The sequence below is a fragment of the Delphinus delphis genome, chromosome 10 (genome assembly GCF_949987515.2).
Source record: "Delphinus delphis chromosome 10, mDelDel1.2, whole genome shotgun sequence".
NCBI lineage: Eukaryota > Metazoa > Chordata > Mammalia > Artiodactyla > Delphinidae > Delphinus > Delphinus delphis.
This window is the reverse complement of record NC_082692.2, coordinates 63,878,828-63,904,291: the sequence shown is the minus strand read 5'-3', so window position 1 is coordinate 63,904,291 and position 25,464 is coordinate 63,878,828. Positions and strand designations below refer to the sequence as shown.

General features: G+C 46.0%; 1 protein-coding gene across 1 annotated transcript; it reads left to right on the top strand.

Annotated features, from left to right (window-relative positions):
• Positions 1-2,724: 2,724 nt before the first annotated feature.
• Positions 2,725-15,224, top strand: ELP6 (elongator acetyltransferase complex subunit 6). Its single transcript, XM_060022371.1, is given in 8 exon segments — positions 2,725-3,142; positions 3,145-3,233; positions 4,908-4,986; positions 5,988-6,058; positions 9,164-9,282; positions 10,681-10,882; positions 12,457-12,603; positions 14,106-15,224. Coding segments are annotated over 8 exon segments (1,254 nt in total). The 3' UTR covers positions 14,235-15,224.
• Positions 15,225-25,464: the final 10,240 nt, after the last annotated feature.

The window sequence follows — 25,464 nt, the reverse complement described above, 5'->3', positions numbered from 1 at the left end:
CGCTCCGCGGCATGTGGGATCATCCCGGAGCGGGGCACGAATCCGTGCCCCTTGTACCGGCAGGCGGACTCTCAACCACTGCACCACCAGGGAAGCCCGCATGTGGTTTTGTTTTAAACGGTGTGAGTACAGTTTCCCTGTTGAAATTGACTGCTTGAAGGTCCGCCCTGTCTTGAATTCTTTTGATTACCTCCCCGAGGATCTTTCTTGGAGGCAGGTGTCATTTACAGCCCTGCAGGCTTTGTGAATATTAAGTGCCCATAAGCAACGGGGTTAAAGTTGTTGTTATGGGAAACCGCCACAAGGCAGCAGCATTTCCTCCTGCCCAACTCTGGTTACTAAGGTACGGGGGCCTTAGGGCTAGTCCTGTTCCTGGCTTGTGAATTAGAGTGGAATGTGCCAGAAGAAACACCCAAGAACTTGTGTTCCTTTTCTCATTCCCCCTTACCCTCCCACCCCCTCCCAGACAAATCCCAATCTCTGTGAAACCGCTATGCTGAGGGTGCTGTCGTATATAGGTGGGGCGCCTCTAAAGAAAGAGGCTGCACGTGGGAACCCCACCACCAGGAGACGTGCAGACCGGGTGACATTTCAAAGTTCTTCCAGCCCAGAGGTCCATCATTCTTTGGGTGCACTAGGCTTGGTTGAGGTGTAGGAGGGCCCACCAGAATCCAGAGGCTGTGGTCCATCCAGAGGGGACCTGTCACTACAAGTCCAACAGGGGCTGCTTTGCTACCACATCCTTCCCAGCTCCCTCAGCCCCAGGACAGTCCAGCCTTTTGACCCAAGTCTGTTCAAGCTTTAGGGATGTGACACCAGCCCCAGTCGCCGAGCTCTGATTGGAATAGAATAGGCATTTCTTTCTTTTCTTTAAAAATAATTTTTATTTTCTGTTGACATATAGTTGATTTACAATTGTCATGTTGTTGTAGGTCTATGGCAATGTGATTCAGTTGTATATATTCATGTATCTGTTATTTTTCGGATTCTCTTTTTATGTAGGTTATTACTGAGTGTTGAGTAGAGCTCCCTCTGGTGTACAGTAGGTCATCTTTGCTTATCTGTTTTGTATGTATTAGTGTGTATGTTAATCCTAACCTCCTTATTTAATCCTCTCACTGCGCTTTTTCCGTTTGGTAACCCTAAGTTTTTCTCCTTGTGTGATTCTGCTTCTGTTTTATAAATTAGTTCATTTGCATCAATTTTTCACTTCTACCTATAAGTGATATCATATGATATTTTTCTTATTTTACTTTGTATGGTCATCTCTATGTTTGTCTATGTTCCTACCAATGGCATTATTTCATTCTTTTTATGGCTGAGCAATAGGATTAAATTCTATGGTTCACCATGTTAATATGTCTTAGTATATATAGGGTGGTCTAACTCACGTGTGGCTGTATTATTGGTATGAAGCGGCACTCATTTTCTGGGAAAGGGGATATTTCGGTTTTGTCTTAGACAATGTTCATGTTCTGTGGTCAACATTATGATGGAGTTGTGTAGTTTTGTCTTTATTCATCACAATGAAGCTGATGTTGTTTTGTGAAACTGTTCACACTCGACAGGAAAACATGGAGACCTAGCTTTGAGTGTCAGGGCAGCCCCTGGATGCCCCTGCCTGCTTTCCTCTTTCTCACATAGCAGTAATCATGAAACATCCACTCTTGGCTGGAGGATCTAAGTGATTTTGACACATAGAGACAGGGGCCTCCATTTCCAACCTAGATGCAGAGCTTCAGATAAGTGACTACATTCCACATCTTTTTCTAAAAAATAAATTTATTTATTTATATTTTATTTTTGGCTGCGTTGGGTCTTCGTTGCCATGCACGGGCTTCTCATTGCAGTGGTTTCTCTTGTTGCGGAGCACGAGCTCTAGGCGCACGGGCTTCAGTAGTTGTGGCTCGCAGGCCCTAAAGCGCAGGCTCAGTAGTTGTGGTGCACGGGCTTAGTTGCTCCGAGGCATGTGGGACCTTCCTGGACCAGGGCTCGAACCCGTGTCCCCTACATTGGAAGGCGGATTCTCAACCACTGCGCCACCAGGGAAGCCCCACATCTATCTTAATCTTCTCATTTCCATGGAAACCCTGGGCTACTTTGCAGTACAGGCCACATTTTGACTTTTTCTTTAGACAGCTGTGCTCTGATGCGAACCCATCAAAACACTGCTTCATTTAAATTTCCCCTGAACCCAGGTCCTCACACAACTTTCTCCTGTGCTTGTTGGTAGGCCGTGGGCTCCACTTGTTTGCTATCTCCCTCACTGTAATGATCAAATAAACTTGACTTCTTCGAATTACACGTTTATCCCTGGGGATGTGAGGTTGATTGGGCTAGAAGAAAACTACATGGTGTACTAGATATAAATGGTATGGAAAAAAAAAAAGGAAAGGATAAGAGGTGCTGGGGAAGGGGCTGTTGCGATTTAAATAGGATGCTTACGAAACTCCTCGGTGATAAAGTGACATCTGAGCAAAGATCTGAAAGAAGTGGGGGATTTTTTGAACGGCTGAGTATCTAGGAAAAGAGCTGTAGAGGAAGGGGAAACAGTGCAAAAGCCCCGAGGAGGAGCTTGCACAGCGTGTTTCAACCACACTTAGTCAGTGACCCTACGTTGACAACCTCTTTAATTCCGAAACTTAACCCCACTCCATCGTTACTCCCTTATCCTGCTTTTTCATTTTTCCACAGAACGTTTCAATATATCATTCCGTGTTCATTATGTTTGTTTTCTGCTCTGCGCGAGGGAGGGCATCTTCGCCAGTCTGGGTCGCCGATGCAGCTCGAGCTTCTAGCAGTGTTGGGCACGCCGCAGGAGCTCGACAGGCCGTACTGTCCGGAGGCCCCAGGCCGGGGAGAGAGAGCGGTCAAGGTAAGGAGGAAGAAACCGGTCTCCTGGGGCTTCGGTGGGGGGAAGCCCCTGCTGGGGACCCGCAGGTAAGGAGCCGCACCTCCCAGCGCCCCGGTCCCCCGACCGGATGCGCATCCCCGCGCGTGCGCCGGATGCGGCCTGGGTCAAGGCGCCCGCCCGATTGGCTGCGGCCGGCGCCTAGAAGCGGCGTTGCGCATGTGCGCTCCTTCCGCGCGGTTTTGTGGCATGGGTTTTGCTCTTCAGCTTCCGCTGTCTCCGCGGCAGCCCCATTTCTCGTTTAGGGTGCTCGTTCCCGTTGCTCGGAATGTTCCCGGAACTCAATAACCTTCTCAACACCACCCCTGACCAGGCGGAGCAGGTAAGACATTGCACGGTCGGGAAGGGGGCGCGTCCTGCGAGCGTGGCGGAAGGCCGTACGGGAAGCGCACGCGGACCCGTGAGAAATAACGCGACGTCCGGGGACCCCGGGGCGCCTGGGAGTTGTAGTCCAAAGAGGGCCCGCCCGGGGCTGGCCTGGACATTTGGGCTTGTGGGAGGTGGGCATCTGGCGCCTTCTCAAAGGTCGTGCGTGCCCTTGAAAGTCCATAGGAAGCATGTCCAACGTTTGGATTGGCTTAAGTTCACAGACGTGTACTGGGCGAGCCCTTTGAGTGTTCAGTGTGGTGGGAGTTCCGGCGCCCCAAAAGAGGCTGCCTGAGAGGAGAGGAGAGGAGAGGAGAGTTCGACTCTCCACCCATCACGTGGGACCAGCTTCTTAACCACCCTGAGCCTCCCTCTGGCTCGGGAGCGCTCGGCAGATCGCAGTGAATGCTGCTGCTCCTCTTCCTCCTCGTGTTCTCGAATAGTGCTTTTTGAAGCTGCCCTCAGCCAACGTTGGATTGTAGGAGTCCACCTTTGGCACCACAGGCTCGCTACTCTTGTTTTCTTCTCCCTCCTTCTCACACTCTAGGGCATTTCGAAAATTTCCACGCTTTCGCCCAAGGGTTACCTCCCCTAGGAGTATACCTGACTTATTTCATAGCTGTTGTCTTTCTGATGAAATGGTAAGCTCTTCCAGAAAGACAAGGGACCAAGTGTGAAAGCCTTTTTATGACTCCCTAATGCCTGGCAAATAGTATTCAATGGATACTTGTGCATCTTAATTGCCCAGCAGTTCTTCTCTGCCCAAGCCTCCAGATGGCGCTGGTTACCTTGCCAGTTACTACTAGCACCTCCAAAGTCCAAGCCCAGGGCCGCAGGGAATGGAGGATAGAAGTGGGCACCAGGAAATGACAGATGGCGCTAGGGTTAACCCTCAAGTTCTGCTAGTGTGATCTTTCATAGTTTATAAGTGAAAAAAATCACAACAGCACAGAGACGACCTTCCCTGTCACTGAGAAGGAACTAGGGGTGGCTGGAGCAGGGCAGCCAGGCCCTGCAGAGACCATTGTTAGAGGTCTTTCCAGGGCTTTCCATGATCAAAGCTCTGCCTGAAGCACTTTCCAGGGCCTTTGGGAGGAGGACTTTGATACTGGAAGCCTCTGTCAACAACTACTTCTTCACTCTCCCCTACTTAGGGGACAGAATTGGAAGCTGGATTAGAAATAGGGAGGAAGCTGGATTAGAAATAGGGAGGAAGCTGGATCAGATGACTATTTAGAAGACCCCTTAAAATCTTGGCAGTCAGTGATTTTTGTTGGATTCCATGATAAAAGCTTCCTTTGTTCAGGATTTAATTCTCTCCAAGACTGTTGAGGAAGAGAAGGGATTCTGTTCTTTATTGCCTTGGGAATTATGAGGTTGAGATATGCTTGCCCATAATGAGTGACTTAATACCAATCATTTTAATTATTGGTTTTTCCATAATTTTGACTTATTTTCTTCTTTTTGTGGTTAAATACACACACACACACACACACACACACACACACACACACGCAGAGTCTCCAGGTGTAGAAATTTAGGGGTGGATACAACCGACTAGATTTTGACACTCAGCTGACCTCTTTCCTGGGAGTCTAATTCATCTTTTTGTGTTCTTCTTAACTTTTAGGGGAAACTGACTCTACTCTGTGATGCCAAGACAGATGGCAGTTTCCTTGTGCACCACTTTCTCTCCTTCTATCTCAAAGGTATGGACTGTAGAAAAAGAAAACCCAAGGCAAAAAAAAAAAAAAAAGGCTGATTCAGGAAGCAATAGGAATCGTATTAACTAGCCAGGGCTTTGGTGTTCAGGCAGCCAGATGTCTGTTTATCAGGTAACTGATTACTGGACCATCTGGTTCCATCTCCTACTCTGCCAGAGAGTGGCATGTGCTCCCTGTATCCAGTCCCGCCTTCCACTTCTCCACGTCCTGCATAGGCACTGCCTCCCTGAGGTCCTTGTGTGGTCTTCTCATTTAGTTGCTCCTTGGTCCTTGTCTATTTTGAAGTCTCTAGGCACTTGACCCATTAACACTTTGCCCTGGCAGTAGATGCTTCCTAAAGAACACAGGGAAGAAAACAGCATGGCCACTGCAATTCACACACAGAAATTGATTAGAAGAAGAAAACAGCCAAATGAAAAAAAGACTTATTGATTCTCCTTGAGTCCCCGCTGAGCCAGGCCAGGAAACACGGTAGACCTTTGGCATTCTTAATTGTAATAATTTACAGCTTTGAAAGTTATCTTCCTTTCCAGATGATGTTATTGTCAGCTTATAAAGACCAAGAGAATCTACAGATAAATTATTAGAATTAATTATGTTCATAAGGTAGCTAGAGCTTCTTTGTGCTCCCCTTGTCTCCTCTTAGGTATAAGACTAGTTTAAAAAATCCATTGTATTTCTGTACACCAACAAGCAATTAGAAAAATATAATTTTTTAAAAACCACTATTTATTTTCAGTGGAACAAATTAAGATTCCTAGTAATACCTCTCACAGAGGAAGTACATCTCAGAATCAATGAAATAAGGTATAATTATTAAATACGAAAAAAAGTACATCTTAGAATCAAATTGGGTATGTCAGGTTGCAAGGCCTCGGTTCTCTAGATCTGCCTCATTGCTTTTGTTTCCAGAGGTATGACGTATACGAGACTGATTGTAAGTAGAGACTTTATTAAAAATCAGTTTATTTTATTTTATTTTCCAGCTAATTGTAAAGTCTGCTTTGTGGCACTCATCCAGTCCTTCAGTCACTACAATATCGTGGGACAGAAGCTGGTAAATATTTTAGAACTCCATGATGGGATCCCTGAGTGAGTGTGTGTGCCAGGCATGTGTGAGTGTGCTGGGCTTCCCTGTTTGGGTTGTGGAGGCTGGGCTTCCCTGTTTGGGTTGTGGAGAATTTAGCAAGGGAGGGAATAAGGAAATCATGGAATCCTGAACCCCTTCTCTGAAGGGCTAAGGCAGCATCTCTACGTGTTTTGTTAATTTATAAAGTTTGTAGAACCAGATCTGGTGTGTGTTTTTTTTAAATATTTATTTATTTATTTGGTTGCACTGGGTCTTAGTTTCGGCAGGCGGGCTCCTTAGTTGCGGCATGTGAACTCTCAGTTGCGGCAAGCATGTGGGATCTAGTTCCCTGACCAGGGATCGAACCCGGGCCCCCTGCATTGGGAGCACGGAGTTTTATCCACTGCCCCACGAGGCAAGTCCCAGATCTGTTGTTAATTAATCAAACCCTTCTTTGTTGAGTCTGGACCAGTTAAGGTTTTCTCCTTCTCGGTGTGAGCTTTAATCTTGTTCCTAGTGAGTGAGAGAGATCACAGCTTGGTCTGCTGCCAAGGTGAGTGCCTCCCACTGTGTCTCCCTAAGTCTAGGGCTTAGGACCCAAATGTGGGGAGAGGCAGGCGCTTTTATCATGTGCCCCTTACCTCATCTTGGTTTGCCCCTCATCTCATTAGATGCAGCCAAGCAAGAATAAGATGGCCCAGAGGCTGATGAACCTCCTGGCCTGGCTTGGCCCATTACTTGTGACCTGTGACCTGGTGAATTTACTGGGTTGTTATTGTAGTGTGTTATTTTGTTTGTTTGTTTTTTTAAAGTCCTGCTAGGATTTTTTTTTAATTTAATTTATTTTTTGGCTGCGTTGGGTTTTTGTTGCTGTGCGCGGGCTTTCTCTAGTTGCGGCGAGCAAGTGTTACTCTTCGTTGCAGTGCGCGGGCTTCTCATTGCGGTGGCTTCTTTTTGTTGCAGAGCATGGGCTCTAGGTGCGCGGGTTTCAGTAGTTGTGGCACGCAGGCTCAGTAGTTGTGGTGCACGGGCTTAGTTGCTCTGCGGCACGTGGGATCTTCCCGGACCAGGGCTCGAACCTGTGTCCCCTGCATTGGCAGGCAGATTCTTAACCACCGCACCACCAGGGAAGTCCCTTGTAGTGTGTTTTTGCTGTTTGTTTTGATTAGGTCAGCCTCAGAGAGGGAGAGAACCAGGCCACCCATCAGCAGTGATCTTTGAAGTGCCCATCATACTATTGGGCCACATCACTGCCTCTTCTCTGATGGGGAGAAAACAATGAGAGAGTGAGAGAAGGGTAAGCTCTTTCTCATCCTTTGCAGGGAAGGGAGAAGTTCCTGTGTCAGAGGTCAGATCATGAGCTCAGGGAGCACTGTCATGTCACGAACATGTATTGCATTCCAGGTCTGTGAGGCATGTCTGTGGCCCTAACATCAGTTTTTATAGATGAGAAAGTTGTGTATTCTCATATCCACTTTGGCTGCTTTTTCTGTTACCTTGGAATCATCAACACGGCAGGAATGACATGCACAGCACTGGGTGTGCAAAGTACTAGAGCGTGAGCTTCAATGCTCTTGGTGTATTATTGTTCTTACATCAGGCGAATGGTAATGAGTGAGAGCAAAGGTGATGATCAGGAATCCTTCTCTCTGCCAGGGTGGCTACTGTTGCTAATGGTGTTACATATAGTGAACTCTGGTGTATGAATGAGTGATTGAGGCCTGGTCTAGGGGCATGAGGAGTCTGAGGAGTTCCATGTTACCTGTTTCTGCACAGACAGAACGGTGGGTTGCACATTTAGATGGTGTCACCATGTCTGGGTGTTTGTTGAAATGCACATTCTTGGGCCCTGCCCCCAAGGCTTCTGGTTCTGGAGATCTGGAGTGGGGCTCAGGGGTCTGCATTTTAATCAGGTATCTCAAGAGATTCTTAATTGCATGTTTCATGAAGACCTATATTTAAGAAGTGCTGGTCTAGAGCAGGGGTTGACCAACCACAGCCTGCACCCCCTGTTTTTTTTTGTTTGTTTGTTTGTTTGTTTTTGTGGTACGTGGGCCTCTCACTGTTTTGGCCTCTCACACTGCGGAGCACAGGCCCCGGACACGCAGGCTCAGCGGCCATGGCTCACAGGCCCAGCCGCTCCGCGGCATGTGGGATCCTCCCAGACCGGGGCACGAACCCGTGTCCCCTGCATCGGCAGGCGGACTCTCAACCACTGCGCCACCAGGGAAGCCCCCCTGTTTTTTGTAGATAAAGTTTTATTAGAACACAGCCAGCCCCATTTGTTCGTAAATGGTCTATGGCTGCTCTTGCTCTACGGTAGCAGAGTTGAGTAGTTGCGGCAGAGAATGTCATCCTGCCACCGTCTTTACTGTTATTATTTACTTACTGTATTTTTTTTTTAATATTTGAATTTTATTATTTTTTTTATACAGCAGGTTCTTATTAGTTATCTTTTTTTTTTTTTTTTTTAAGCGGTACACGGGCCTCTCGCTGTTGTGGCCTCTCCCATTGCGGAGCACAGGCTCTGGACGCGCAGGCTCAGCGGCCATGGCTCACGGGCCCAGCTGCTCCGCGGCATGTGGGATCTTCCCAGACCGGGGCACGAACCCATGTCCCCTGCATCGGCAGGCGGACTCCCAACCAGTGCGCCACCAGGGAAGCCCAAGTTATCTATTTTATACATATTAGTGTATACATGTCAATCCCAATCTTCCAATTCATCCCACCACCACCCCCCCACTTACTGTTTTTAAAATTTTGTAACTACATGCCTTTAAAAAAGAAACTTTATATTACTATTATAAATTAAAAACCAGTACTGGGTAATCATAAAAATAAATATATAAGCAAAAGAAAGTAAATTAAAAAAAAAATGTGACAGGTAAATGTAAATGCACATCTGAAAGCAGAACAGGGATCGTGTGTTGGGAACACCCAGGGGTGCAAGACATGGGCTCCTCCGGAGGGTGGACAGGCACACGTCTGCAGGGTTCAGAACGTGTCTGGAGCCCTCTCGTGAGCTGGAGTCTAGCCTCTCTGATGGGTCCCGCGCAAGGTGCAGGAACTCACTCGCCTCTCCGTCGGGTGTAGGGTGTCAGCCTGACCACAGCGCGGGAATGCGGGCAGCTCGTGTTCCTCGAGGGTCTCAAGTCTGCCGTGGACGTCTTCTTTCGGCCTCAGGAGGAGCCACACCCCCTGCAGTTCCTCAGGTCAGTCAGCCCACGACCCAGCCCAGAGCACACCTGGCAGGTAGGCCCAGCCCAGGGTTGCTGTGTGATTCCTTCTCCTCAGTGTATGGGAGGGCAGAGCTGGCTTCAGGAGTCAGATACCTCCCTGGTGTCACAGCATTATCGGAAGGTCCTTGGCTCTGACCGTGGGCCAGAGGGTGTGTGGCTGTCCCTGAAGCGATAGAAAGCCTTATTTGCTGGACATGTGGCAGAACAGTGTGCTTTGCTGGTTTTTCCAACCCTGGCTCAGAGCCCTAGCACACACCTCTGTTCTGTTCTTGGCTTGATACGGGGTCAGCAAACTACGGGCCATGGGCCAGCTACCTGGTTTGGTAAATAAAGTTTTGTTGGAATAGCCACACTTGTTTGTTCGCGTATTGTCCCTGGCTGTCTGGCACTACAGCATCAGAGGTGAGAGTTGAGACAGGGACCGTATGACCCACAAGCCTAAAATATTTACTGTTGGCCCTTTAAGAAAAAGTTTGTTGCCTGCAGGTTGGTGTTCCTGCTTCTTGTCTTTCATGAGCATCAGTCCCAGATGTAGCAGATGCCTCACCTGGCTGCTGCGCTTCCTGCACCCCAGGGAGTCTGTACGGGACCTCTCCCCGCTATGGCCTCCCTCAGACTCAGCCTTCCATAGTGGCCGGGCTCAGTGTGGAGTCAGAAGGCCACGTGTCCTGACTCTGTGTGTGTGGCCTGGGGCACAGCCCTTCGCATCTCTGAACCCGGGTGTCTTTGTCTGAATGCGTGGGCCTGGTTTACACCTGAGCCCAGGTTGTAGGGCACTGTTGTCCCTGCTGTCAGTGGGGCTCAGCCCTGGAGTGTGGGGCAGTAGGGCTAGTGCCTGGGCCCCGGGCCCCGAGCTATTGCTGGGAGACAACTGCTGTAGTCACTGGGGAGATGGAGGTAGCAGGGCCATGTGTGTGAGAAACAGGTTGGACCTGGTACGCACACGAGCACACCGGTAGCCCTTAGACTGCTGCCCTAACCCCCAGGACACCTGAACCGTTGCTTAACTTTCATAGCCAATTGTGACCTCCCGGGAAGGCCTCTCCTGCCCAGTCTCAATGAGTCTTTCAGATGCCTTATGCTCTTGGATTGAGAGGCTGTATGAGCCTCGGGGGCTGTTTATTTCTGTGTCCGCCAGTTTTTAGCACAGTGCTTTGTACCTAGTAGGCCTCAGGGAATATTTGAACTGAAGTAAATGTACTCACGTGTGCATGCGTGCCTTTTCTTTCCAGCCAGATCGTGAGCCCCTTGGTGCCAAGGACTGGCATCCAGTTCCTTCCCTCCCCCTAACCCTTTCCTGCGGTGCTGCGCAGTCTCATAAACACTTGTAGAGCACGTGAGCTCTCTGGTAACTTTTGCCCTGTGTCCCAGGGAGGCCAACTCTGGGAATCTGCAGCCACTGTATGAGTTTGTACAGGAGGCCCTGAAGCCCGTGGACAGTGGGGAGGCTGCCTGGAGGTGCCCGGTGCTGCTGGTGGACGACCTCAGTGTGCTGCTAAGCCTGGGCGTGGGGGCAGTGGCGGTGCTGGACTTCATCCACTACTGCAGGGCCACCGTGTGTCGGGAATGGAAGGTAATCACGGGCCTGCTCCCTGCGCTCCTGCCTGTGACCCGTACGGGCCGACAGGCCCAGGCCTCACTTGCATGCAGTGATCTTTTCTGTTTAATTCCTTGGGGCTTTGGCTTTACCCTGGCAGGCCCAGGAACCTTTCAGTCAACGCACCTTGCTCTCCACTACCTGCCACTGATGAAAAATAAGGCCCTGAAAACTAAAAGGGTGCCCGGCACTGTCTTTAACGGGGCTGGTCATTTGCGGTACTGAGGCTGTCCCCGCTCTGCCACGCGCTGTCATATCGCTCTGAGTGTGTTTTGAAGGTTGGCTGAGATAATGGGTGTAAAACTGCTTTAAAAATTGTGAGGTGAAAAAAAAAAATTGTGAGGTGAAGGGACCTCCCTGGCGGTCCAGTGGTTAAAACTCTGTGCTTCCACTGCAGGGGCACGGGTTCGATCCCTGGTCGGGGAACTAAGATCCTGCATGCTGCAAGGTGCAGCCAAAAAAAACCCCAAAAAACCAATATGAAAATTGTGAGGTGCAATACAGGGATAGGGTGTAACCTTCACTGTCAAGTGGTGAGGCAAAAATAGAAATTCTGCCATACTAGAGATTTTAACAAAATAGGAACAGCTGTGGTGCCCATCTCCCAGGAACCAGACTTCAGGAGTTAAGTGAGGGGAAGCTTGTAGCACGGCAGCTCAGCGTGTGGCCCACAGGGCCAGGCTGGGTGCAGAGCAGTGGGGAGGGGGTAAATGGGTTGGCCAGGGGTGTGTGGATCCAGCAGTGCATGTTGCTCACCTCCTGCCTGTAAGGTTCTGCCTGGAAGCTGGGGTCAGGGGACCTTCTGAGGCCGTCCTGGCTACAGTCACAGGGCCAGGTGCCAGGGTGATGGGGAGAGAAGGGAAGGAGGAGGAAATGTATGGGGCTTGGAGGACACAGTTCATTGGGGCTTGTGGAGAGAGTGAAGCAGTCAGAGTCAGCTGCTGCAGCTCAGCCTGCTCTGTGGCCCACTACCAACCTCTTTTTGTAAAAATACTTCTTTTAGTTGAAAAAGTAAAACTTGGGAATAGTTCAGTAAAGAAAAAAGGAAGATATAAACAGTATAAAGGCTATTTTAGCCAAAAGTAACTGTCTCTTTTCCTCCGTTGTATATCCTTCCAGAGAGTCTATGCAGTCACGAACACGTTTGTATGTACACTTGTTTCCCTGCATTTTTCTTCACATTATTGGTAACCTACCATTCACACGGTTTGGTACTTCTTTTCCTTTACTAACACACAGTACGTTTTGCTCTCCATTGCCCCAAAACAGAACACACAGATCTGCTTTATTCTTTTTAACAATTGGACACTATTCCTCGCTTGTGGATGAATTGAGCTGGAAGTACAGGTTGGATGTGCTGGTGAGACTATCCAGCAGATGATTGCAGTTATGGTCCTGGAGTCCAGGCACGGGTGCTTCCCACAAAGCGGATGCTACAGCTGGGAGGCTGATCTGTGAGAGGGATGCAGGGCAGTGGAGGCTCTGAGAGCCCAGCACACCCTGGTCCTGGCGTCCCTTCCCATCGGTCTCCATCATGGTCTCTGTTGCAGGGAAATGTAGTGGCCCTTGTGCACGACAGTGGAGATGCCGAGGACGAGGAGAATGACATCCTGCTGAATGGCCTCGGTCACCAGAGCCACCTGATACTGCGGGCTGAAGGCCTGGCCACCGGCTTCTGCAAGGACGTGCATGGGCAGGTGCGCAGGGACTGGGGCTCACTGGGAGCTGCTCGCTTCCCGAGTCTAGGCTGCCCGTGGGATAGTGTCCGGCTGTGGGGTGGTCTGGTTGGGTCTTGCCCTCAGGTGGAAGGGAAGCCTCAGAAGTTTGTGAATGCAGGTCAGAGTCCGCCCCAGTTTGGCTCCATGCACCAAGGCAGGTTTTCCATGGTAGTCCATTTGCAGCCAAAGGGGAGCTCCTGAAGAGAAGATGGCTGTCTACAGGGGAAGGCCGTAAACAGCGGAATTCCTCTGCAGGACCACAGCAGGCTTTGTATATTCAGGCCAACACCGTTCCTTTTAAAATAGAGACTTGGGACTTCCCTGGTGGCGCAGTGGTTAAGAATCTGCCTGCCAATGCAGGGGACATGGGTTTGAGCCCTGGTCCGGGAAGATCCCACAGGCCGCGGAGCAACTAAGCCCGTGTGCCACAACTACTGAGCCTGCGCTCTATAGAGCCCGCGAGCCACAACTACTGAGCCCATGTGCCAGAACTACTGAAGCCTGCGCACCTAGAGCCCGTGCTCCGCAATAAGAGAAGCCACCGCAATGAGAAGCCCGCGCACCGCAACTAGAGTAGCCCTGCTCGCTGCAACTAGAGAAAGCCTGCTTGCAACAATGAAGACCCAATGCAGCCAAAAAAAAATTTTTTTAATAAAAATATAATAAAATAGAGACTTGGGGAGGCCATTCCCCTGGCTGGCGTTGCCGCCCCCACTGCTGCCTCTGCCTGGCATGTTTGGAGTACTTAGGTAGAAGCTGAGTCCTGCCCTGGGAGGGAGGTCAGGTTCTCCCCATGCCCAGGGGCTGCCGTGGTTCTCTGCCTTCTGAAACTTCTCTTTTGGGATCACCCCAAAGCCTTTACCACCTCGTCCAGGTTAACTTCATGTTGACCACTTTTGACCCTTTAAGGGTGGGTGGGCATTTTGGCCCAGAGTCGTTCAGAGTCGGTGTCGAAAACAAAGCACAGGCCCAGAGATGCTGTGCTGGTGGCGCGCCCCAGGCATAGCCTGAGGAGAAGCTTCTGCCGGCAGCTTATGACTCTGAAGCCAGTCAGTCCCCCAGAGCTTTCTAGTCACTAGAGACAAATGTCCAGTCTTCCTGAGCCTCGGAATTGAGTGTACACATTCTGTTGTGTTGATTTTCAAAATTCATCTAGCCAAAAAGTACAAAACCGTGCACACAGAAAAGACTAAAGGGAAATGCACAAAAATATTTTAATGGTTCCTCTCTGGATGGTTTTTTTCCTACCTTTTACTTTTCTTTGTCTCTCATGTTTTCTGTAATGAGCAAATATTACTATTGTAATGGAGGGGAAACATTTATTTTTAGGTGTCTGGTAATAAGCTTTGTTTTGGAAGTCGGTCCTATTACTGCATGGTGCATGACCTCAATTGAAGGTCACCGATGAGGCAGGAAGGGTTCACAATGGAGCAGGTATTTGGGGATGCCTTTCCTCTTTCACTCTTCTCTTTGTCACTTAGCTGAGGATCCTGTGGAGGAGACCATCAGAGCCCACAGCCCAGCGAGATCGGAGCCTCACTTACCAGTACAAGATACAGGACAAGAATGTGTCCTTTTTTGCCAAAGGAATGTCTCCTGCTGTTCTGTGACCTGATTTAGGGGCAGCTGAAGCTACCTTGGACTATTTTTAGTTGTGAAAGATAAAGCAACTGAGCAGAAATGGATCTTTACACCTTTGTTGTGGACTGGCAGTTCCACTGTGACCCAGGGATGGTGGAATGGTGCTGTGATGGTTTGCCTTTGTTCCCCTGGGCCCTGTTTAGAAAACACATGAAGAAGCTGCAGCCCTGCCTCAGCTGAGATGCTGCATGTTGAACTGGGTGAAATGGGTCCTCTGGAGCCTTCCTCGTAAACACGCTTTAGCCCCTACTGCCCATTTTTGGTTGTGGTGCCTTTCAGAGCCAGGATGGGTGTGGAGGCAGTCCTGGATGGCAGGTGTCCAAAGTGACAACCAGGATATTCGTGGCCGGCACAAAGTGAGTTCCCACCTCATGGCTTCCTGTGGATTGTCTCATTTAATTTTCACCTTCATCCTGAAAAAGTATTTTCTTCTTCAGTCCAGTCAGGAAATAGGCTTCGAGAGGTTTGGAAGCATGCTCAAAGCTGTAGAGCCTGCCGCTAGTAACGGAGGCCTGACTGAAGTCCACGCTTGCTGACTGACCCTCATGGAAACCAGAGGCAGGCTCCTGCCCAGCTCACAAGTTGGCTCTCCTTGTTTCTGTTGTAGCTGAGCACCTGGCCCATATGCTAAGGAGACCAAGCCATCGCGGGCCCGGCACCCTGGCCTTGGCCACACAAGGCCCCATGTAGGGCACAGGTGTGCATGGCCTTGGTGAGGGGGGGAAGGAATGTTCTTGCTGCCAGGTAGGCTAGGACCTTGGGGAAGAGCCAGTGCCTCCCTCACCTGTGAAGACTGAAGGCGGTGAGCTCTTCCCCAGCATCCTGTAGATGCCACTTGCCACACTCAGCCCTTCAGTCAAGGTCACCTCTGAGTATTCTCTTAGAATGGGTACATTTTATTGTATGTACATTATACCACAAAGAATCTGATTTTAAAAATAAATAAAATGGGAAAATAACACTGCTTTGCAGGGACTAAGGAAGTTTCATATCCATTGTTGAATTTTAACTTTTTTTAAACATTTTTTAGTCTTTGCAAAAGGGAACAATTTATCACCCCGCTCCTCAAGTCATACTAACTATTGTGTTAGTTTTCCCATTGAAACAGTAGCTGCTTTTCTTCTCAAAATACTGCAGACTTGATAGAATATTTTAAAATTGAGTGTAACTTAAAAGAAAGTAGTCATGAAAGAATCCAGTGATTCTTTTATTAATACGTTGGTATTTATACAGCTTCCCATGAGCTGCAGTTCTGAATGGGTAAGGCACCACAAAACATTTTTTGCATGATATGCTATTATATTTCTTCACTTGATTTATAAATGTTTTCATTAAATTTTTAATGTTTAATGGCTACTTGGCATTTTTTGGTGTCATTATATTCTAATTTGCTGAGGTATTCTCTGGGCATGTCGGGTTCTGATTTTTATAATTATAAATTATGCTGTTATGAATTTTACATCTATACCTGTTTGGGGATGGGGGTAAGTATTTGTTTCTTTAGAACATTCATTCATTCAACAAATACTGAGCACCTTCTGAGGGTATGACAGTGACAAAATAGGTCCCTGCCCTTGAAGAGCTGATGTTCTAGTAGAGGAGACAGAGACAGTCAACAGAATTGAGAATTAAGAGACATAGAGTTAGACCATGATAAGTGCTCTAAATAAAGCAGGGAGGAGGCCTACAACGGTGAGGAATGATAACATTTTTAGAGCCTACTCCCTGAAGTGGAATTTCTGAATGAAAGCATGGACTGACCCTCCCATATCATCAAGTTGTTCTTCAGGATGATGGCGCCAGTTATCAGTGCTCTATAAGTTTCTTCCACCAACATTGAGTTAATGACTAGGATATGATTTTCTCTGTTTTCCCATATGTATACAGTCCATTCCTCACCCTTAATTATTTATCAGTTAAAATCTGGTGTCAACCTTATTTTTTATTCTTTGAAATATTCTGTTTTATTTTATTTTTTTTCTTTTTTTTTTAATTACTTTTTGGCTGTGTTCGGTCTTCGTTGCTGCACGGAGGCTTTCCCTAGTTGCGACGAGCGGGGGCTACTCTTCGCTGCGGTACGTGGGCTTCTCTTTGTTACGGAGCATGGTCTCTAGGCACGTGGGCTTCAGTAGTTGCGGCACACAGGCTCAGTAGTTGTGGCTCTCGGGCTCTAGAGCGCAGGCTCAGTAGTTATGGCGCACGGGCTTAGTTGCTCCGCGGCATGTGGGATCTTCTCGGACCAGGGCTTGAACCCATGTCCCCTCCATTGGCAGGTGGATTCTTAACCACTGCACCACCAGGGAAGTCCCTACATGTGTCTTTTTGAATTATGGTATTCTCTGGGTATATGCCCAGTAGTGGGATTGCTGGGTCATATGGTAATTCTATTTTTAGTCTTTTAAGGAACCTCCATACTGTTCTCCATAGTGGCTATATCAACTTACATTTCCACCAACAGTGCAAGAGGGTTCCCTTTTCTCCATACTCTCTCCAGCATTTGTTGTTTGTAGATTTTCTGATGATGCCCATTCTAACTGGTGTGAAGTGATACCTCATTATAGTTTTTATTTGCATTTCTCTAATAATTAGTGATGTTGAGCAGCTTTCCATGTGCTTCTTGGCCACCTGTATGTCTTCTTTGGAGAAATGTCTATTTAGGTATTCTGCCCATTTTTGGATTGGATTTTTTTTTTTTAATATTGAGCTGCATAAGCTGTTTATATATTTTGGAGATTAATCCTTTGTCCATTGATTCGTTTGCAATATTTTCTCCCATTCTCAATGTTGTCTTTTCAACTGGTTTGTGGTTTCCTTTGCTGTGCAAAAGCTTTTAAGCTTCATTAGGTCCCATTTGTTTACTTTTATCTTTATTTCCATTACTCTAGGACGTGGATCAAAAAAAATCTTGCTGTGATTTATGTCAAAGAGTGTTCTTCCTATGTTTTCCTCTAAGAGTTTTATAGTGTCTGGTCTTATATTTAGGTCTCTAATCCATTTTGAATTTGTTATGGTGTTAGGGAGTGTTCTAATTTCATTCTTTTACATGTAGCTGTTCAGTTTTCCTAGCACCAGTTATTGAAGAGGCTGTTTTTTCCTCCATTGTATATCCTTACCTCCTTTGTCATAGATTAGTTGACCATAGGTGCGTGGGTTTATCTCTGGGCTTTCTATCGTGTTCCATTGACCTATATTTCTGTTTTTGTGTCAGTACCATACTGTCTTGATTACTGTAGCTTTGTAGTATAGTGTGAAGTCAGGGAGTCTGATTCCTCCAGGTCCGTTTTTTTCCATCCAGATTGCTTTGGCTATCTGGGGTCTTTTGTGTCTCCATACAAATTTTAAGATTTTTGTTCTAGTTCTGTAAAAAATGCCACTGGTAATTTGATAGGGATTGCATTGAATCTGCAATTGCTTTGGGTAGTAAAGTCATTTTCACAATATTGATTCTTCCAATCCAAGAACATGGTATATCTCTCCATCAGTTGGTATCATCTTTTTTTTTTTTTTTGGTGCCGGGTACATGGGCCTCTCACTGTTGTGGCCTCTCCCATTGCGGAGCACAGGCTCCGGACGCACAGGCTTAGCGGCCATGGCTCACGGGCCCACTGCTCCGCGGCGTGTGGGATCTTCCCGGACCGGGGCACGAACCTGCATCCCCTGCACTGGCAGGCGGACTGTCAACCACTGCGCCACCAGGGAAGCCCAGTTTGTATCATCTTTGATTTCTTTTATCAGTGTCTTATAGTTTTCTGAGTACAGGTCTTTTAACTCCTTAGGTAGGTTTATTCCTAGGTATTTTATTCTTTTTGTGCAATGGTGAATAGGATTGTTTCCTTAATTTCTCTTTCTGATCTTTTGTTGTTAGTGTATAGGGACGCAAGAGATTTCTGTGCATTAATTTTGTATCCTGCAACTTTACCGAATTCATTGATTAGCTCTAGTAGTTTTCTGGTGACATCTTTAGGATTCTGTATGTACAGTATCATGTCATCTGCAAGCAGTGACAGTTTTAGTTCTTCTTTTCAAATTTGTATTCCTTCTATTTCTTTTTCTTCTCTGATTGCCATGGCTAGGACTTCCAAAATTATGTTGAATATTAGTGGCGAGAGTGACATCCTTGTCTTGTTCCTGATCTTAGAGGAAATGCTTTCAGTTTTTCACCATTGAGAATGATGTTTGCTGTGGCTTTGTCGTATATGGCCTTTATTATGTTGAAGAAGGTTCCCTCTATGCCCATTTTCTGGAGAGTTTTTATCATAAATGGCTGTTGAATTTTGTCAAAAGCTTTCTCTGCATCTATTAAGATGATCATATGGTTTTTATTCTTCAGTTTGTTAATGTGGTGTATCATATTGATTGATTTGCGTATATTGAAGAATCCTTGCATCCCTGGGATAAATCCCACTTGATCATGGTGTATGATCCTTTTAATGTGTTGTTGGATTCTGTTTGCTAGTATTTTGTTGAGGATTTTTGCATCTATATTCATCAGTGATATTGGTCTGTAATTTTCTTTTTTTGTAGTATTTTTCTCTGGTTTTGGTATCAGGGTGATGGTGGCCTCATAGAATGAGTTTGGGAGTGTTCCTTCCTCTGCAATTTTTTGGAAGAATTTGAGAAGGATGAGTGTTAGCTCTTCTCTAAACGTTTGATAGAATTCACCTGTGAAGCCATCTGGTCCTGGACTTTTGTTTGTTGGAAGATTTTTAATCACAGTTTCCATTTCATTATTTGTGATTGCTCTGTTCATATTTTCTATTTCTTCCTGGTTCGGTCTTGGAAGGTTATGCCTTTCTAAGAAGTTGTTCATTTCTTCCAGGTTGTCCATTTTATTGGCATAGAGTTGCTTGTAGTAGTCTCTTAGGATGCTTTGTATTTCTGCGGTGTCCGTTGTAACTTCTCCTTTTTCATTTCTAATTTTACTGATTTGAGTCCTCTCCCTCTTTTTCTTGGTGAGTCTGGCTAAAGGTTTATCAATTTTGTTTATCTTCTCAAACAACCAGCTTTTAGTTTTATTGATCTTTGCTATTGTTTTCTTTGTTTCTATTTCATTTATTTCTGCTCTGATCTTTATGATTTCTTTCCTTCTACTAACTTTGGGTTTTGTTTTCTCTTCTTTCTCTAATTCTTTTAGGTATAAGTTTCGGCTGTTTATTTGAGATTTCTCGTTTCTTTTTTGCAGTATGCGGGCCTCTCACTGTTGTGGCCTCTCCTGTCGCGGAGCACAGGCTCCAGACGCGCAGGCTCAGCGGCCATGGCTCACGGGCCTAGCCACTCCGCGGCATGTGGGATCTTCCCGGACTGGGGCACGAACCCGTGTCCCCTGCGTTGGCAGGCAGACTCTCAACCACTGCGCCACCAGGGAAGCCCTCTCTTGTTTCTTGATGTAGGCTTGTATTGCTATAAACTTCCCTCTTAGAACTGCTTTTGCTGCATCCCATAAGTTTTGGATCGTCATGTTTTCGTTGTCATTTGTCTCTAGGTATTTTTTGATTTCTTCAGTGATCTCTTGGTTATTTAGTAACGTATTGTTTAGCCTCCATGTGTTTGTGCTTTTTATGTTTTTTTCCCTGTAATTGATTTCTAATCTCATAGCGTTGTGGTTGGAAAAGATGCTTGATATAATTTCAATTTTCTTAAATTTACCAAGGCTTGATTTGTGACCCAAGATGTGATCTATCCTGGAGAATGTTCCGTGTGCACTGGAGAAGAAAGTGTAATCTGTTGTTTTTGGATGGAATGTCCTATAAATATCAATTAAATCTATCTGGTCTATTGTGTCATTTAAAGCTTGTGTTTCCTTATTAATTTTCTGTCTGGATGGTCTGTCCATTGGTGTAGGTGAGGTGTTAAAAGTCCCCCACTATTATTGTGTTACTGTTGATTTCCTCTTTTATAGCTGTTAGCAGTTGCCTTATGTATTGAGGTGTTCCTATGTTTGGTGCATATATATTTATAATTGTTATATCTTCTTCTTGGACTGATCCCTTGATCATTATGTAGTGTGCTCCTTGTCTCTTGTAACATTCTTTATTTTAAAATCTATTTTATCTGATATGAGTATTGCTACTCCAGCTTCCTTTTGATTTCCTTTTGCATGGATATCTTTTTCCATCCCCTCACTTTCAGTCTGTATGTGTCCCTAGGTCTGAAGTGGGTGTCTTGTAGACTGCATATATATGGGTCTTGTTTTTGTATCCATTCAGCGAGCCTGTGTCTTTTGGTTGGAGCATTTAATCCATTCACGTTTAAGGTAATTATTGATATGTATGTTCCTATTACCATTTTCTTAATTGTTATGGGTTTGTTTTTGTAGGTCCTTTTCTTCTCTTTTGTTTCCCACTTAGAGAAGTTCCTTTAGCATTTGTTGTAGAGCTGGTTTGGTGGTGCTGAATTCTCTTAGCTTTTGCTTGTCTGTAAAGCTTTTGATTTCTTCGTTGAATCTGAATGGGATCCTTGCCGGGTAGAGTAATCTTGGTTGTAGGTTCTTCCCTTTCATTATTTTAAATATATCGTGCCACTCCCTCCTGGCTTGTAGAGTTTCTGCTGAGAAATGAGCTGTTAACCTTATGGGAGTTCCCTTGTATATTATTTGTTGTTATTCCCTTGTTGCTTTCAACAATTTTTCTTTGTCTTTAATTTTTGTCAGTTTGATTACTATGTGTCTCGGCGTGTTTCTCCTTGGGTTTTTATGCTGCCTAGGTCTCTCTGCGCTTCCTGGACTTGGATGCCTATTTCTTTCCCATGTTAGGGAAGTTTTCGACTGTAATCTCTTCAAATATTTTATCAGGTCCTTTCTCTCTTCTCCTTCTGGGACCCCTATAATGCGAATGTTGTTGCATTTAATGTTGTCCCAGAGGTCTCTTAGGCTGTCTTCATTTCTTTTCATTCTTTTTTCTTTATTCTGTTCCACAGCAGTGAATTCCACCATTCTGTCTTCTAGGTCACTTATCCGTTCCTCTGCCTCAGTTATTCTGCTGTTGATTCCTCTGTTCAGTTATTGTATTGTTCATCTCTGTTTGTTTGGTCTTTAATTCTTCTAGGTCTTTGTTAAACATTTCTTGCATCTTCTCGATGTTTGCCTCTATTCTTTTTCCGAGGTCCTGGATCATCTTCACTATCATTATTCTGAATTCTTTTTCTGGATGGTTGCCTATCTCCACTTCATTTAGTTGTGTTTCTGGGGTTTTATCTTGTTCCTTCATCTGGTACAAAGTCCTCTGCCTTTTCATTTTGTCTGTCTCTCTGTGAATGTGGTTTTCCTTCCACAGGCTGCAGAATTGTAGTTCTTCTTGCTTCTGCTGTCTGCCCTCTGGTGGATGAGGCTATCCTAAACACTCATGTTGATGTTCATAGCAGTATTATTCATAATTGCCAAAAAGTGGAAACAACCCACTGGTCATCTAATGAATGGATAAACAAAATGTGATATATCCATACAATGAAACGCTGTTTGGCATAATTAGAAGTGAAGTACTGATACATGCTATAACATGTGAACTTCAAAAACTCTATGCCAGACACACAGATTATGTATTGCACAATTCTGTGGGACTGGGGGTGAGAAAGGGAAACAATGCACTAGGTTTCTTTTGGGGATTATGAGAATGTTCTAAAGGTAGGTTATGGTGATAGTTGCACTTTGCTATGCTAAAAATCATTGTACAGTTAAAAGAGGTAAATTTTTATGGCATTGAAACTATAGCTGCTGAGGTTAGGATCCTGACTCCCTCACTTAGAGCTCTGCTTTAGTAACAAACAGTCCCCAAATCCTAGTGACTTACATTGACAAACATATTCTTCACTCACATTACATGTCCAGGGACTGTGGGTCATTGCTACAGTTCAGCTCCATGGCCTCTTGGTCTGGGACCCAGGTGGAAGGAGCAGTCCCAATTTGGGACTGCTGTTTTCCTGGCCAAGGGAAAGAACAGGAAGCTCATCCACACGAACAATGGCTCTTAAAGCTTCTTCTAGACCTGTGCAGATCACGTTCATTTACACTCCATTGGTCAAAGCAAGACACGTGGCCAAGGCTGACAATGAAGTCACTCACCCTGCAGGGAGGCACCACAGTCACTTGACAGTGGGCAGGGCTGTGTGTATGATCTGCTTACAGAGAAGGGAACAATGAAGTAATCGACTATAATCACCTTGCTCAAGTGACTTAACCTCTCTAGGCCTCAGTTTCATCATCTACAAAGTGGGGAGATAATAAGCCTATTTCATGGGTTTAAAGGGTTGTCAGGGTGAAATAAGTGATGACGTTTAAGGTAGCCCTGGCATGTAGTTTAAGCATTAGCTATTGCTGCAAAGCCTTACCTTACAAGGCCCTGCTCATAGAGTATCCCCTTGGTGATCCCTGCTCTTTGGTTTCTTGCTAACCAACTCCCTTCCATCCACAGCACTTGGAAATTCAGGGACAGAATTTCAGGGGCTTTGGGGTTGTGCAGATTGACATTTGATGCTGCCTCTCCATGACCTCCAACAAGTTGTTAAAGCTCTAGGCCCCCTTTACTTTTTGCATCCTTAAAATGAGGTGTATCTTACCTGCCTCTAAAGTCCATCATGAGGATTTTACAAGGTAATATATTGTGAAGCCCACCTCTGGCAAGGAGCCAACAATCAATAGTTTGTCGTTATTCTCGGCAGCTATTATAACCTTAGTAATATTCTTTATCCTATTGCCTGTAAGGTTTTGTTTAAAGGTATGCACTAGGACAGCTTCTCTAGTGCAGAGAACTTATATCCCTGGCCTCTGACACATAGTAGGAACTTGACAGGTAATAAAGGCATTGAATGACGACTAATACAACTTGGAGATTTTGAATATTTTTAATGACTGTATCATGGTTATTAAAATGGCTACTGGTTATCGGAATCTCAGTGTTTTACATGTGTTCATAGCGATGTTTTTTGAAAGCCACAGAGGTCAGTTTTCTTGGTTGCATCTTGGAACCTGACTCCTAAGTGCAGGTTCCCTGAGGTTGAGTTAATTTTCCTGGCTGCAGAGCAGCTGCTGCTGTGTCAGAACCTTAATTCAAACCCAAGGAATCCAGTCCTGAAGCAGCCCTTTCCACTTTATCACATTGCCAGCTGCTATCACTAATGCTTAATTCAGGGTGAGCATGAGTGTTAGTGCAAGTGATTGCAAGGACAGAGCCCTATCATTGTGAAACGCCCTTCTCTGTGTCCATGACCGGCTGAGGTGGCTGGGCAGTGGGCTGGAACCCAGAGTCCCGTGGTGGCCTGCTTGGTCAGTTATCAGAGTGACCTTGGGCAAATCTCTTCACCTCTCAAGGTAGTTTTCTTCATCTGTGAAATAGACCCAACCCCTATTTTTCAAGGTTGTCCTGAGGTTTGGCCCAGCATGGAATCCCAAGAACTGGGAATTGTTATCACTTCTGGATGATCTCTAAGCTCCACTGAGTTTTTTTTAAATTTTGAATTTACCGTGGGGAGCAATCTGAAGTAAGGTTGAGCTTTGGCTAGTTAGGGCAAAATGGAGCTTGTAGACAAAAAAGTATTGCCGACCTCTTCAGTAAACAACGTTGCCCACCATCAAGGCATCAGCCACTGCAGCTGCCTGCCTCCCAACAACTGTGCACCCCGAGGGGCATTCAGGAGGGATGCCCCTCATAGTTAAGATGCGTATCAAAGGAATGATTTCAATGAGCCCAGACTCTTGCGTCTTCCCATACTTGAGATATCTGTTTTTGTGATTAGCAGTAGTTTTTTGGATATTTGACTACTTTCCACCACCACCCCCCACCGCCGCCAGCAAAAACTGCTATATATCCTGGCTCCTCCCTTACCTCTTTGAAACAGTTCCTCAGAGCTATCTGAGAGGCTGTTTCCAGGCTATAGTCCTCAATAATGTCCTCAAGTAATACACCATTTTCAACTTTTAGGTTTTGTGTTGTTTTTCAGTCAACTTTTAGGTTGTGTGTTGAGTTATAAAAACTAAAATCAGGTATCTGCAACTTACCTGGATATGCATAACAAATAAGATGGATTGATAGGTGGATAAAGGTTTTTTGGTTTTTTTTCTTTTTAAGAAAAACGTGATACTAAGCAAAACATTAATAGTTGTAGAATCTAGAATATATAGTTGTTAACTGTATGGTTCTTTCAGCTTTTCCTATGTTTTCGTAATAAATTGTTGGAAAAGCCCTAAAATCATGGCCTCCTCATTCAGCTCGCGGGGGACATTCAGTAGTGGATTCACCTTGGGCCCACGAGCCTTAGGTTCCTCAGAGGGTCCCCAGTGGTTCTTGTGTAGCGGGGGACTCTTGACAGTGCTGCAAGGCCCAGAGGCACTTAACTAAGTGCTTGTCAGGTTTGGAGGCTCTTGTTTTTGGGGGAAGGTATCCAGAGTTTGTTGAGCGTCATTCCCCCGTAAACACGGGTGAAACGGTTGGGTGGGGAGGGGACGGGGAGTAGGGAGGGATGACAGGACTACCCAAAAGACAGACTAGCTAAGTCCCTGTGGTAGGGGTTGTGAAAAGACAGGTCTCCAGCAATCTCTGGAGAGAAGACTTTGGTCCAGTGGGCCTGGGGTGGTGCTCAGGGTGACTCTGACTTCACTTTAAACATTCCCCCAAGTGACTCTGCTGTGAGGCAAGCTTGGAACTGCATTCTTTGTAGGAACTTGACAGTAAAGGGAAGAAACTGGGACTTTGTCTGCACGGTGACATTCACTCAGAAAACTAAAAAAATTGGGTAGAATTTATATTTGCCAAAAGGAACGAGGCAGTGGAGAGAGAAGGAAAAACTGGTGACAGAGATCTGAGGTTCTTTTTGCCCAAGTTTTCTGAGGGGCCGGATGATGGCACTGCAAGGGATCAGACGTGGAGTGATGTGAGATAACGGGTGTAGGTAAGGCTCCCCACACTGCTCTCTGTTGCTGCCTCTCTAATTTAAAAATAACAAAAAGAATTCTTCCTTTATAAACATTCTCATCTAAAGCCAAAAGCCAACTCTGAATACAGGGCAAAATTTTAAAGATCACTCTGGGCCAAGGTCAATTGTCCCCACTTGTATGGTCAGGCTACTCAAGATGGCTGCTCTCTTGCTCTCTGTACATTCCCCTGCCCAACCAGTGCCTGCTTCACCTATATCTTATGCACCTGACTGACCTTCCTACGCTCCTGCCCCCACCCCAGCTGGTGATTATTCTTATCAAAGGGGCAGTGAGGG